Source organism: Dryobates pubescens, chromosome 12, assembly GCF_014839835.1.
Source record: "Dryobates pubescens isolate bDryPub1 chromosome 12, bDryPub1.pri, whole genome shotgun sequence".
NCBI lineage: Eukaryota > Metazoa > Chordata > Aves > Piciformes > Picidae > Dryobates > Dryobates pubescens.
In genome coordinates this window covers 4958622-4972819 of record NC_071623.1, presented here as the reverse complement: position 1 = coordinate 4972819, position 14198 = coordinate 4958622, and the positions used below count along the sequence as shown (strand labels likewise).

General features: G+C 56.8%; 1 protein-coding gene across 3 annotated transcripts in view; it reads right to left on the bottom strand.

Moving 5' to 3' along the window:
- REPS2 (RALBP1 associated Eps domain containing 2) overlaps positions 1-11864 on the bottom strand; it is a 100947-nt gene extending 89083 nt beyond the window's left edge. For all 3 annotated transcript variants that reach the window (XM_054165988.1, XM_054165990.1, XM_054165989.1), the window contains exon 1: positions 11637-11864. In XM_054165988.1, the coding sequence (XP_054021963.1) occupies positions 11637-11849 (213 nt within the window). In that variant the 5' untranslated portion in view covers positions 11850-11864. The remainder of the gene's footprint in view (positions 1-11636) is intronic.
- Between the last annotated feature and the right edge of the window lie 2334 nt (positions 11865-14198).

Genomic DNA, 14198 nt, shown 5'->3' with positions numbered 1-14198 from the left:
TCTTTCCTAACCTGAGGGGCCCAGAACTGGACACAGGACTCAAGGGGTGGCCTCAGCAGTGCTGAGCACAGGGCACAAGGACTTCCCTGCTCCTGCTGGCCACACTCTGCCTGATGCAGGCCAGGATGCCCTTGGCCTTCTTGGCCCCCTGAGCACACTGCAGGCTCCTGTTCAGCCTACTCTCAACCAGTCCCCCCAGGTCCCTTTCTGCCTGGCTGCTCTCAGCCCCTCTGACCCCAGCCTGTAGCACTGCCTGGGGTTGCTGTGGCCAAAGTGCAGAACCTGGCATTTGGATGTGTTTAATCTCCTGCCCTTGGCCTCTGCCCATCTGCCCAGCCTGGCAAGGTCCCTCTGCAGATCCCCCAGTTGTCTACAGTGGTCACCAAACAGCACTCCTGAGCACACTGGAAAGAGAAAAACCTTCCCTGTGCTAAGGAAGGGGAATTAGAGCCATAGAATGGTCAGGGCTGGAAGGGACCTCAAGGCTCAGCCAGCCCCAACCCCCCTGCCATGGCCAGGGACACCTCACACTGCAGCAGGTTGCTCACAGCCACAGCCAGCCTGGCTGCAAACACCTCCAGGCAGGAGGCTTCCACCACCTCCCTGGGCAACCTCTGCCAGGCTCTCACCACCCTCCTGGGCAGCAACTTCTTCCTCACATCCAAGCTCAATCTCCCCACTTCTAGTTTTGCTCCATCCCCCCCAGTCCTATCCCTCCCTGACCCCCTCAAAAGTCCCTCCCCAGCTTTCCTGGAGCCCCCTTCAGACCCTGGGAGGCCACCAGAAGGTCTCCTCAGAGCCTCTACCTCTCCAGAGGAGATTGCTGCTTGAGCACAGTTGGGTTTCTACTCCAGCAATCTCTGCTAAGTTAATTATCCACTAACTCAGCTGCTCAGCTGCTTGAGTGCCTTCAGAAGTGGAACCAGCAGACCCTGCTCATTAGTGCTTTCTTTTGCCATCCTGTTTTGTGTGTTCAGATGTTAGCACATCAAAGCAGCTTGCTTTACACATACTGCAACAGGAACAGTTCTCAACTCACAAGATTTCCAATTCAAAGAGGTTCCTTACCCCACTTCCTCAGCAACCTGCTCCAGTGGAGGATGCCCCTGCTGACTGCAGGGGGGCTGCACTGGATCACCTGTAAAGGTCCCTTCCAACCCAAACCACCCTATGGTTGTATGATCTTGCACAACATGGTGAGACTGGAGCCCAGCTCCCTCAGCCTGTCCCCACAGCAGAGCTGCTCCAGCCCTGGGAGCATCTTTGGGGCCTGCTCTGGACTAAGTCATATCCCCAGGTTTGTTCCTTCCTGACTCAAAGAGGTCAGTAGGTTGTAACCTCTCCATAGGTACTCTAAGAGAGTATCACTGCAAAAAAAATCCAGATCCAGAGAGGTGATTCTGCCACTTTGATCTGGTGAGACCTCACCTGGAGCACTGGGTACAGCTCTGGAGCCCTCAGCATAGGAAGGAGATGGACCTGATGGAGCAGGTCCAGGGCAGGGAAATGATGAGGGGGTTGGAGCAGCTCTGCTGTGAGCACAGGCTGAGGGAGCTGGGGGTCTTCAGCCTGGAGAAGAGAAGGCCCTAGAGCAGCCTTCCAGTACCTGAAGGGGCTACAAGAAGGCTGCAGAGAGACTGTTCCCAAAGGCCTGCAGGGACAGCACCAGGGGCAATGGCTTCAAATAAGAGCAGAGCAGATGGAGACTGGATGTGAGGAACAAGTTCTGCACCATGAGGGTGCTGGAACACTGCAGCAGCTTGCCCAGGGAGGTGCTTGAGGCTCCATGCCTGCAGTTAGTCAAGGTGAGGCTGGAGAAGGCAGTTGGCAGCCTGACCTAGTGGAGGATGTCCCTGCTGACTGCAGACTGGATGCCCTTTGCCAATCCCTTCCACCCCAAACCATTCTGGGATCACTTTTTGCTGGGCTTCCTGTTAGGCAGCCAGCTAAGTGATACTGCCAGCAGCTGCACAGTGCCAAATTCAGCCAAAGGGCACCACTGAGCCAATCTGATCTTCAGCAATGCAAGGCCAGATTCCTCACAGCAGAAGTTACCATCTGAACTGCAACAGCCTGTTGCAGGCAGGGAGAATCTTCCCTCCCCAGCTACCTTTTCTGCCTCTGCCAGGCAGGGAGAACCTTCCCTCCCCAGCTAACTCTTCTGCTTGTGCCAGGCAGGGAGAACCTTCCCTCCCCAGCTACCTTTTCTGCCTGTGCCAGGCAGGGAGAACCTTCCCTCCCCAGCTACCTTTTCTGCCTGTGCCAGGCAGGGAGAACCTTCCCTCCCCAGCTACCTTTTCTGCCTGTGCCAAGCAGGGAGAACCTTCCCTCCCCAGCTACCTCTTCTGCCTGTGCCAGGCAGGGAGAATCTTCCCTCCCCAGCTACCTCTTCTGCCTGTGCCAGGCAGGGAGAATCTTCCCTCCCCAGCTACCTCTTCTGCCTGTGCCAGGCAGGGAGAATCTTCCCTCCCCAGCTACCTCTTCTGCCTGTGCCAGGCAGGGAGAATCTTCCCTCCCCAGCTACCTCTTCTGCCTGTGCCAGGCAGGGAGAACCTTCCCTCCCCAGCTACCTCTTCTGCCTGTGCCAGGCAGGGAGAACCTTCCCTCCCCAGCTACCTTTTCTGCCTGTGCCAGGCAGGGAGAACCTTCCCTCCCCAGCTACCTTTTCAGCCTGTGCCAGGCAGGGAGCATCTTCCCTCCCCAGCTACCTCTTCTGCCTGTGCCAGGCAGGGAGAACCTTCCCTCCCCAGCTACCTTTTCTGCCTGTGCCAGGCAGGGAGCATCTTCCCTCCCCAGCTACCTCTTCTGCCTGTGCCAGGCAGGGAGCATCTTCCCTCCCCAGCTACCTCTTCTGCCTGTGCCAGGCAGGGAGCATCTTCCCTCCCCAGCTACCTCTTCTGCCTGTGCCAGGCAGGGAGCATCTTCCCTCCCCAGCTACCTCTTCTGCCTGTGCCAGGCAGGGAGAACCTTCCCTCCCCAGCTAACTCTTCTGCTTGTGCCAGGCAGGGAGAACCTTCCCTCCCCAGCTACCTTTTCTGCCTGTGCCAGGCAGGGAGAATCTTCCCTCCCCAGCTACCTTTTCTGCCTGTGCCAGGCAGGGAGCATCTTCCCTCCCCAGCTACCTCTTCAGCCTGTGCCAGGCAGGGAGCATCTTCCCTCCCCAGCTACCACGCAGGTACTAATTTGTGCTCCTGGGATTAAAAGCAAGAGAGAGGGAGCATTGGTTCTTTTCCAGGGAAGCATCAACTGAGCAATTCTTGGTTTTCATCCCCTCTCAGTACCTCTGGCTGCTCCACACAAAGCCCCCAGCTCAGCTGCAGAGTTGTAACTATAGAGACAAAGTCACGACACGCACGACGGAACTCACGAAGCCCGGGGAAAGGAAAGCAGGATGGCTCTGCTCCTCCACACAGAGCTGGGAGGAGAGTCCCAGCTTCACATTCATTAATTAATTCATTAATTAAATCAATGCAGGGCCTGTGCAGCTCCAGCACCACACAATTAGTGCTTGTCCCCCCCTTCAGAATGAAGGCAGTGTGCTCGTCGGCGGGGGGAAGGATGAGTTTCCTCAAGCCAACCGGATCCCTGTGCTGAGAGCTCCAGCCCCACAAGTAAGCCTTAAGGTTGGGAAAGCTGGGGATTAAAGGTGACATCAAGTGAAAATTAATCAAGGCACTAAGAATAAAAGAAGAGCCAAGCACTGCAGTGCAAACCTTGAGGGTAATCCTGCTCTCCAATTTCTCCAGGCGAAGGAAATCTCTTCTCCAGAGGGCACAGCAACGCCAACCAACGCTGAAAAGCAGCAGTAGGGACCTCTGCTTTGCTGGGCAGTGGATGATGACTCTCTCAATCCACACAGACAGCAGCCCACTGGGACTGGCACCCACCAGGAATGCCCTCTGGAGTCCCCTCCTCAAGGAGCAGAGGCTGTGCTGGCTGGGGGCCGGCTTCAAAATGAAGTCACGAGTTGATTGCCCACAATGGGACAAGGCAAAGCAGCCCCTGTCAACACCTGGGGCAACCCCTCTGAGTAACCTCTTCAAGCCCTCTGGGCAACCTCTTCAACCCCTCTGAGTAACCTGTTCAACCCCTCTGGGCATCCTCTTCAACCCCTCTGGGCATCCTCTTCAACCCCTCTGGGCAATCTCTTCAACCCCTCTGGGCAACCTCTTCAACCCCTCTGAGTAACCTGTTCAACCCCTCTGGGCAACCTCTTCAACCCCTCTGGGCAACCTCTTCAACCCCTCTGAGTAACCTGTTCAACCCCTCTGGGCAACCTCTTCAACCCCTCTGGGCAACCTCTTCAACCCTTCTGGGCAACCTCTTCAACCCCTCTGAGTAACCTCTTCAACCCCTCTGGGCATCCTCTTCAAACCCTCTGGGCAACCTCTTCAACCCCTCTGGGCAACCTCTTCAACCCCTCTGGGCAACCTCTTCAACCCCTCTGGGCATCCTCTTCAACCCCTCTGGGCATCCTCTTCAACCCCTCTGGGCAACCTCTTCAACCCCTCTGAGTAACCTGTTCAACCCCTCTGGGCATCCTCTTCAACCCCTCTGGGCATCCTCTTCAACCCCTCTGGGCAACCTCTTCAACCCCTCTGAGTAACCTGTTCAACCCCTCTGGGCATCCTCTTCAACCCCTCTGGGCATCCTCTTCAACCCCTCTGAGTAACCTCTTCAACCCCTCTGGGCAACCTCTTCAACCCCTCTGGGCATCCTCTTCAACCCCTCTGGGCAACCTCTTCAACCCCTCTGGGCAACCTCTTCAACCCCTCTGGGCATCCTCTTCAACCCCTCTGGGCAACCTCTTCAACCCCTCTGAGTAACCTGTTCAACCCCTCTGGGCATCCTCTTCAACCCCTCTGGGCATCCTCTTCAAACCCTCTGGGCAACCTCTTCAACCCCTCTGGGCATCCTCTTCAACCCCTCTGGGCAACCTCTTCAACCCCTCTGAGTAACCTGTTCAACCCCTCTGGGCATCCTCTTCAACCCCTCTGGGCAACCTCTTCAACCGCTCTGGGCAACCTCTTCAACCCCTCTGGGCAACCTCTTCAACCCCTCTGGGCATCCTCTTCAACCCCTCTGGGCAACCTCTTCAACCCCTCTGAGTAACCTGTTCAACCCCTCTGGGCAACCTCTTCAACCCCTCTGGGCATCCTCTTCAACCCCTCTGGGCAACCTCTTCAACCCCTCTGAGTAACCTGTTCAACCCCTCTGGGCAACCTCTTCAACCCCTCTGAGTAACCTGTTCAACCCCTCTGGGCATCCTCTTCAACCCCTCTGGGCAACCTCTTCAACCCCTCTGGGCAACCTCTTCAACCCCTCTGAGTAACCTGTTCAACCCCTCTGGGCATCCTTCTCAACCCCTCTGGGCATCCTCTTCAACCCCTCTGAGTAACCTGTTCAACCCCTCTGGGCAACCTCTTCAACTCCTCTGGGCAACCTCTTCCAGAGCTCTGCCACCCTTAAATGCCTATTCCCTCCCCCCTACTCCCTTTATTAGGAGCCAAAGCACTGGGATCACCCTTTTTAGCTTGCCCAGCAGAGGTAAACATGAATCTGGCTGATGCCAGAAGGGATGATAGGTTGGACTTGATGATCTCAAAGGTCTTTTCTAGTCTAGTCTAGTCTACTCTTCCCAGTGAGGCTGGGGAGACTCTGGCACAGGTTGCCCAGGGAGGCTGTGGCTGCCTCCTCCCTGGAAGTGTTCAAGGCCAGGCTGGATGAGGCCTTGAGCAGCTGAGTGGAGCTGAGAGGTGGAGGTTGGAACTGGATGACCTTCAAGGTCCCTTCCAACCTAAACCACCCTCTGAACCTGTGAAGTGCATGGCACATGCCTAGTCTGCTCCTTCTGTGTCAGAAACACTAAGGAAAAGGGAAGCAAACCCAAAGCCTGGCACAAATCTTTCAGGCAAGAGATTACAGACCTCTGAAAAGGGTCTTCAAAAGCCCCTGGTGAAAGATCAGGTTGGACTCTTTGAGGTCTCTTCCAACCTTAGTGATACTGAATACTGAATCTGCCACAGGCCTTGTGCAAGGCTAAACAAAACCTGCTTGGTTCTGCCTTTAATCAGGCTCTGGGGCTTGTCAGAGGCTTTCAGTGCACAGGGGAGGAACTGGCCCCACAGCCATCAGCAACCATCCTGCCCTGCCCCTGCCAGGCCCTTCCCTGGCAGGCTCTGAAGTGTCTGACATTCTTAACCTCAGTGCTAACTCCAGCCATTTTCCAGATAGCTCCTGCTGAGCTCACTCTCTGAGCCCTTCTTTAAGGGAAATGGAAGAGGTCCAAGCTCTGCTGCAGCCTGCTGCCCAGCAGAAAAGCTGGAGCAGGCCTTCAGGAGCCTGGCTGGGAGCAATCTGTCTTCAAGCACTGCATCCTTCAGCAAGACCCAGGACCCTCGGGTGCACACCATCTGCTGCCACTGACCTGGCTGCTCTTGGATGTCTTCCACTGATCCCAGCACTTCCTCCTCTGGCACAGGCTCTCACATTCCCTCTCTGCTCTCTCTCACCTAGCCTCTTTCATGTGAGGAACCTCTTGGGCCAAGCCAGGCAGCCTTTAAACCAAACCTAAACCTTGCTTCTTTGCTCCTCAGGGCACTGCTGCTCCCCCAGGAACTCACAGAGTCCACAGCAGACCTCCAGCAGGGAGGGACCCACTGCAGAGGGACTCAGAGATATTTGCTTTAGGACCTGTCCTTCAGTATCTGAAGTGCAAGGTCCTGCATCTGGGTCTGGCCAGTCCCAGGCACAGATACAGGCTGGGTGCAGAGTGGATTCCAGCTCTGGGGTCCCCAGCAGGAGAAGGACACAGAGCTGCTGGAGGGAGGCCAGAGGAGGCCACCAAGATGCTCCCAGGGCTGGAGCAGCTCTGCTGTGAGCACAGGCTGAGGGAGCTGGGGCTGTGCAGCCTGCAGGAGAGAAGGCTCCAGGGGCAGCTCAGAGCTGCCTGCCAGGAGCTGAAGGCATCCTGCAGGAAGGCTGCAGAGAGACTTTGGCTGAGGGGGGCTGGAGCCAGGCCCAGGGGGAATGGTTTGGAGCTGAGGCAGAGCACAGTCAGAGTGGTGCTGGGGAAGGAGTTGTTGAGGGTGAGGCTGGTGAGAGTGTGGCACAGGCTGCCCAGGGAGGCTGTGGCTGCCTCCTGCCTGGGGGTGTTGAAGGCCAGGCTGGCTGAGGCCTTGAGCAGCTGAGTGGAGCTGAGAGGTGTCCCTGGGCATGGTGGGGAGCTTGGAGGGGATGAGCTCTGAGCTCCCTTCCAACCTGAGCCAGTCTAGGATCCCATGACTTCAGTCTAGACTGCAAACCCTGCCATTATAGTTAAGGGGGATGGAAGATGTCCTGTGATGCTTGGAAGTGTCCTGTGATGCTTGGAAGCGTCCTCCTGATCAACCAGAAATCTCCAAGAACATTTAAAGGGAAGGCTCCTCCTTTCCCAAAGATTTATCCCACCCATTGCACAAGTACAACAGCAGAAGGTTCAAGACTTTGCCATGGCACTGAATGCCAGTCCTGGAAGCACACTGATGTGTGTCCAAATCTCCCTGTCTGTGGCATGGCAAAGCTCAGCATGACCACATCTCAGCCAGGCAGTAGGGATGCCTGTACAGGAAGCACTCACTGCCAGGTGTGCAGGCACTCTGCTCTCCTGAGACCCAGCCTACAGCACTGCCTCCTGTTCTGCTGCCCCCCAGCAGAAGAAGGACATGAGATGCTGGAGAGGGGTCCAGAGGAGGCCACCCAAGTGATCAGAGGGCTGAAGAACCTCCCCTGTGGGGACAGGCTGAGAGAGCTGGGACCACATTTCAGTATTTGAAAGGGACCTAGAGGAAGGCTGGGGAGGGACTGCTTAGAAGGGCTTGGAGGGAGAGAACAAGGGGCAGTGGCTTGAAACTGGAGCAGAGGGCATTTAGGTTGGACATCAAGAGGAAGTTCTTTACTATGAGAGTGGTGAAATACTGGAACAGGCTGCCTAGGGAGGCGCTTGAGGCCCCTGGAGACACTCAAGCTCAGCCTGGGCAGCCTGCTCTGGCTGGAGGTGTCCCTGCTGCCTGCAGGGGGGGTGGACAAGATGTCCTTGGAGGATGCCTTCCAACCCAATGCAGCCTGTGACTGTGAATCTCTGCCTTGTTCCCAGGATTGTTAGAATGGGGGGTGGGTGGGGGGAAAGGGTTAACCAGAAACTATTAGACTGCATTTCTGGGGGAGGATAAAACACAAAACATCAGCAAATATCTCCAACAACCTTGCAGGGCTTCCCTAGCAGAAGAGCCACACTGCCCATTTGGGTTTTAAACACATTCACACTCTGTTTTTCCCCTCTTCTTAAGTCCTAGTCACTGTTAGCAAGAACATCTGTCAGCAGTGGGCTGTGAGGACAGGCACTGCAGCCACAGAAGAACATCTGTCAGCAGTGGGCTGTGAGGAATAGCAGAGAACAGAAGAGAACAGATTAGAATAGAATAGAACAGAAGAGAACAGATTAGAACAGAACAGAACAGAACAGAACAGAATAGAATAGAATAGAATAGAATAGAATACAATAGAATACAATAGAATAGAATAGAATAGGAATAGAATAGAATAAACCAGGTTGGAAGAGACCTTCAAGATCATCAAGTGCAACCCATCACCCAACACCATCTAATCAACTAAACCATGGCACCAAGCACCCTATCAAGTCTCCTCCTAAACACCTCCAGGGATGGTGACTCCACCACCCCCCTGGGCAGCACATTCCAATGGCCAATCTCTCTGTCTCTGAAGAACTTCTTCCTACCCTCCAGCCTAAACCTCCCCTGGCACAGCTTGAGACTGTGTCCTCTTGTTCTGGTGCTGGGTGCCTGGGAGAAGAGACAGGCACTGTAGCCATAGAACAACATCTGTCAGCAGTGGGCTTTGAGGACAGGCACTGCAGCCCACAGAAGAGAATGCAACTGAGTTTAATGCCATATAGACAAGAGAGGGAAGGCAGGAAGGAGGAAAAGAAACAGCCCCAGCTCCCACAGGCCTTACAGCCTGAATACTCCTGAAGCCAATGACAGGTTTGGCTCCCAGGAGCATTCTCCTCACAGCCTAAATATACCTGGAAATAATCCACAAGAGCCAAAATAATCCCAGCATGAGCACTGAACCCACCCAACACTTCCAGGCTTGAGGTCAAACATTACCATCAAAATGATCCCAAGAGGCTGTGACAGCAGCATGATAATAAGTTTCACTTGAATGAGAGGGTAAGGAACTACACAGTGAAAATAAGGAGGGGGGTTTTTGGTTCATATTTCTTTGGAGAATGAAGTAACTTACAGCAAAGTCACACACATTACAGCATCACAGTGCATTAGAGCTTGGAAGGGAGCTCCAGAGAGCAGCCAGCCCCAGCCCCCTGCCAGAGCAGCAGCCCCCAGGGCAGCTCCCACAGCAACACATCCAGCTGGCTTTGCAATGCCTCCACACAAGGAGACTCCACAGCCTCTCTGGCCAGCCTGCTCCAGCCCTCTGCCACCCTCACTGTCAAGAAGTTTCTCCTCATGTTGAGGTGAAATCTTTGTTCAAGCTTGAACCTCTTGTTCCTTATTATTGTGCACCACTGAAAAGAGCTTGGCCCCCTCCACTTGACCCCCACCCCTCAGATATTGACAGGCATTGATCAGATCCCCTCTCAGCCTTCTCCACACTAAACAGCCCCAGGGCTCTCAGTCTCTCTTCACAGGGGAGGTGCTCAAGTCCCCTGATCATCCTCATGGCTCTCCCTTGGACCCTCTCCAGCAGGTTTGTTTCAACTCAGGACTTTGCTGTCCACTTCCCCTTAGTCCATCAGAGACAGGTAGGGAGTTGTTAAGCTTTTGAGGAGCACTGCTGGGTAAGACTGCTGCCCTGAAACGGCTGGGGAGCTTCCAGCTGAAATCACAAGGTCAGTAAAGCATCAAGCCTCTCTCTGCAGCAGAGATGATCAAGTCCCCTAATCACCCTCATAGCCTCTGTTGGACTCTCTCCAGCAGGTCTCTGTCTCTCTTGACCTGGGGAGCCCCAAACTGGACATAGCATTGCAGGTGAGGTCTCAGCAGGGCAGAGCAGAGGGGGAGAAGAACCTCCCTAACCCTGCTGGCCACACTGATCTTGATGCTCCCCAGGACCCCATTGGTCTTCTTGGCCCCCAGGGCACATTGCTGTCCCATGCAGAACTTGCTGCCCACCAGCACTCCAAGGTCTTTCTCCAGGGAGCTGCTTTCCAGCAGGGCAGCTCCTAACCAGGCTTTTAACAAGTTTCTTAAATATGCCTTTTTACCTGAAGTTAAGTGCCCAGTTTCCACAAGAGACCTACTCTTGGTGCCAGATCTGTGTGGAATCTCTGCTTCCACCACCCAAGCGAACTGCAAGCCCCAGCCCCAAGTGGGGCTCCAAAGGAAGCAGCGCTGCAGTGCTCATTAACACTTTTGGTAACACAGGCTGGGTAAAACAGCACAAGAGAGGTAAAACGGTCTTGGAATAGCCTTACTTTCCCTCACAGTCACCTGGGAATGTAGAAATCCCGACCATATGACCTGGCAGCTATCACAAAAGCAGGAGAAGAGTTTAGTACCTTGGGGCAGCGCCTGGGTTTAACTCTAACTTTGGTCCAATTTTTGAGGTTCACTTTTTTCCTCCCTCATTAAGCAGACTACTGGAGGACAGAATCCCTGCAAATAAAAGTAAACTTGGGGCCAGCCTCCTTCTCTGTAGCTTATTGTCTGAAGCATTATGCAACTACGGCACGTTAGTCACATTGCTAATCCACAGGTGGAGAAGCCCAGACCACAGATCCGGTTCTGCCCTGGACGGCACAAAGCCTTCTCCTTACCCTGACCAAGCACTTCCTCAGAGCCAAGCCTCGCAGCCTGCGTCGCGCACCTCTGACACTACCCAGCTGCTCTGCCTGTGCCAGAGCCTCCTCCTTTCGTACCCCAGCGGCTTTGCTCCCAAGCACAGACATCCACAGGCCCCAGAGTCATTTCACCTACAGGGTTGGGTCGTTTCGGGGTTGTTTTTCCACCGAAAAAATACACCAGCAACCCCCGCGCCCCCTCCCCAGTGAGCAGTGCTAAGCCAGGAGCGATAGGCATCCCCCGTTCTCCACCAGCACCGCTGCCTTCACGGCATTCCGGGATCCTTTGGAGGAAGTTAATGACATTACCCATCTGACCCAGGAGACCGCAATCCAGCCGCACCGCCTCACGCCCGCTCCGGTGACTCCGGTGTCGAAGCCTGCCCGAACGGCACGCCGCCGGTCCCGGACAGCGCGGTGGGGCAGGAAGCAGGAGCGCGGCTACCGAACGCTGCCGGTAGGTCTTAGGAGCTTGTTCGCCAACGGCAAGCGGACACAAAGCGGCCCCAGGCACCGCCATGCAGGCTGCCGCGGTGAGGAGCCGCTGCCCCGCTCCGCTCCGCCGCCCGCACGCCGCCGCACTACGCCCGGAGCCGCCGCTCGTCCCGGCCCCGCGGGCAGCGCAGGGGGCGCCGGAGCCCCGGCCCGCCGCGCAGCCCCCAACTTTCCGGCGCAGCCCCTCTCCCCTCGGGGCTGTGAGGGAGCGGCTCCCGGCCCGCCTCCGTGCCCCAACCCTCCGCACCCCGCAAGCGCGGCCGGCCGCCCCCTGCCCCACCTGGTGCAGCGTGTCCGGGGGCAGCTGGGAGGCCCGGAACAGCTCGCCCACGCTGCTGCCCCCCGCCGCCGCCGCCTCGGGGGGCGGGCAGCACCGCGAGAAGAGCTCGGAGTAGCGCTGCTGCTCGCTCTCGCTCAGCGCCAGGAGCACTCCGCCGCTGCCGCCGCTGCTGGCGGCGCCGCCGCCGGCCCCCCCGGCCGGCCCCTGCTCCATGGCGGGGTGCTGCAGGCAGAGCCGCGCAGCGGGGCAGCGGCCGCCGGTGAGGGGGGTGGGAGGTGGCGGCGGACGGGCGGGCGGGCGAGAGGCGGGACCGCGCTGCGGCGGGGAAGGTGCAGGCGCCACCTCCCAGCCGGTGCGGGCCCCGCGCCGCCGCCGCCGCCGCCGGGAGACGCTCCCGCAGCCTGCCCTGCTCAGCCCCCTGCTCGCCCCGCACCCAGCGGCCCTGCCCGGGCTCCCCGCCGGCCGCGGCTCCCCCGCGCCCTCGCCGGTTGTGTTTGTCGTCTTTTTTTAGTTTTGTTCTTTTCTTCTTCTTTTTTTCCCCTCCCTCCTTTCCCTCTTCAGCTGATTCCTGTGCGACCTGCTGGAGCCTGTCCAGAGAAGGGCCACGGGGATGAGCAGAGGGCTGGAGCTCCTCTGTTAAGGAGACAGACTGAGGGAGTCCGAGCTATTCAGTCTGCAGAGAAGAAGGCTCCAAGGAGACTTTCTTGTGGCCTTCCAGTGTCTGAAGGGGGCTCCAAGAAAGCTGGGGAGGGACTTCTGAGGGGATCAGGGAGGGATAGGACTGGGGGGAATGGAGCAAAACTAAAAGTGGGGAGATTGAGATTGGATGTGAGGAAGAAGTTGTTGTCCAGGAGCGTGGTGAGAGCCTGGCAGAGGTTGCCCAGGGAGGTGGTGGAAGCCTCATCCCTGGGGATGTTTAAGGCCAGGCTGGCTGTGGCTGTGAGCAACTTGCTGCAGTGTGAGGTGTCCCTGGCCATGGCAGGGGGGTTGGAAGCTCCTTGAGGTGCTTTCCAACCCTGACAATTCCGTGATTCTCTGGTCCTGCTGTGGCAGGGGGTTGGACTCGATGATCTTTGGAGGTCCCCTCCAACCCCTAGCATCCTGTGATGCGGTTCTAAGCTTCAGCCTGGACCACCTGCACTTGCCACCATTGGCTGCGGGGTGGCGACACAGTGCCACTGTGCCACGGGGCAGACCCATGGGCACCCAGACACCCAGCACCACAGAGACAGCATGGCAAGCTCTCAGCCAGGTGGGTGCCACCCATCTCATCTTTGCCGTGCCGCTCTCAGCCCTCCCGGGATTGCCAGCCTGCCCCTCTCTGGGGGCTGTGCAGAGGCAGAACCCATTTCCCCCCCAGATACAAGGGGGAGGGTGGATGCTGCAGCGGTGTGACGCCTGTGGATTGAGTCCTAATGGGTCAGCCACCTTGGTTTAAGACAGAAGCATCTGCCTGTGTTCTCTCTAGTTTGTGCTTCAACAGGGAGAGGACAGAGTCCCTTGTTTCTGCAGACAAGACTCCTCTTTTTCACTCCTCTGGCAGCAGTGAATCACACTGTGAATCTTCCCCTTGGAGGCTGAGTACTTCCTTAACAGCCAGCTCATCAGCCAAGGTGGGAGGGCTGGGTACATCATAGAATCAGTAAGGTTGGAAAAGACCTCAGAGATCATCAAGTCCAACCTGTCACCCAACACCTCATGACTAACTAAACCATGGCTCCAAGTGCCACATCTCTTGAACACCTCCAGGGCTGGGGACTCCACCACCTCCCTGGGCAGCACATCCCAATGGCCAATCTCTTTCTCTCTGGGAAGAACTTTCTCCTAACATCCAGCCTAAACCTCCCCTGGCACAGCTTGAGACTGTGTCCTCTTGTTCTGGTGCTGTGTGCCTGGCAGAAGAGACCAACCCCCCAAGGCAAGGACATGATGGAAAGTGGAGCAAACCCAAGTCTAAATTTGCTGCAAGGACTAAGCACTGGTGTGAAACAATTACACAGGTCATCTGCCAGTTAAGGAAGAAGAAGTTCATTTCACACAACATCATGGGGAGAAAAAACACAACAGCTGTCAGAGAAGGATGAGAAGCTGCGGGGTCAGGGCTGTGTGTGATCTCACCCGGTCCTCAAACAGCAGGATTTGAGCAGGCTGCCTTAAAACACAGCTCTGCAGCACCTTCACACAGCACCACAGGGTGAGAGGGGCTGGAAGGGAGCTCCAGAGAGCAGCCAGGCCAAGCCCCCTGCCAGAGCAGCAGCCCCCAGGGCAGCTCCCACAGCAACACATCCAGCTGGCTTTGCAATGCCTCCACACAAGGAGACTCCACAGCCTCTCTGGCCAGCCTGCTCCAGCCCTCTGCCACCCTCCCAGCCAAAAAGCTTTCCCTCCTCTTCCCCTGCCACCTCCTCTGCTCCAGCTGCCACCCAGTGCCCCTTGGGCTGGCCTTGCACAGCCCTGAGCAGAGCCTGGCTGCCTCCTCCCCACACTGCCCTGCACATCTTCAGCCCCAGCACTGAGGGCAGCCCTCAGGCTCCTCTGCTCCAAGCTCCAAGCCCCAGCTGC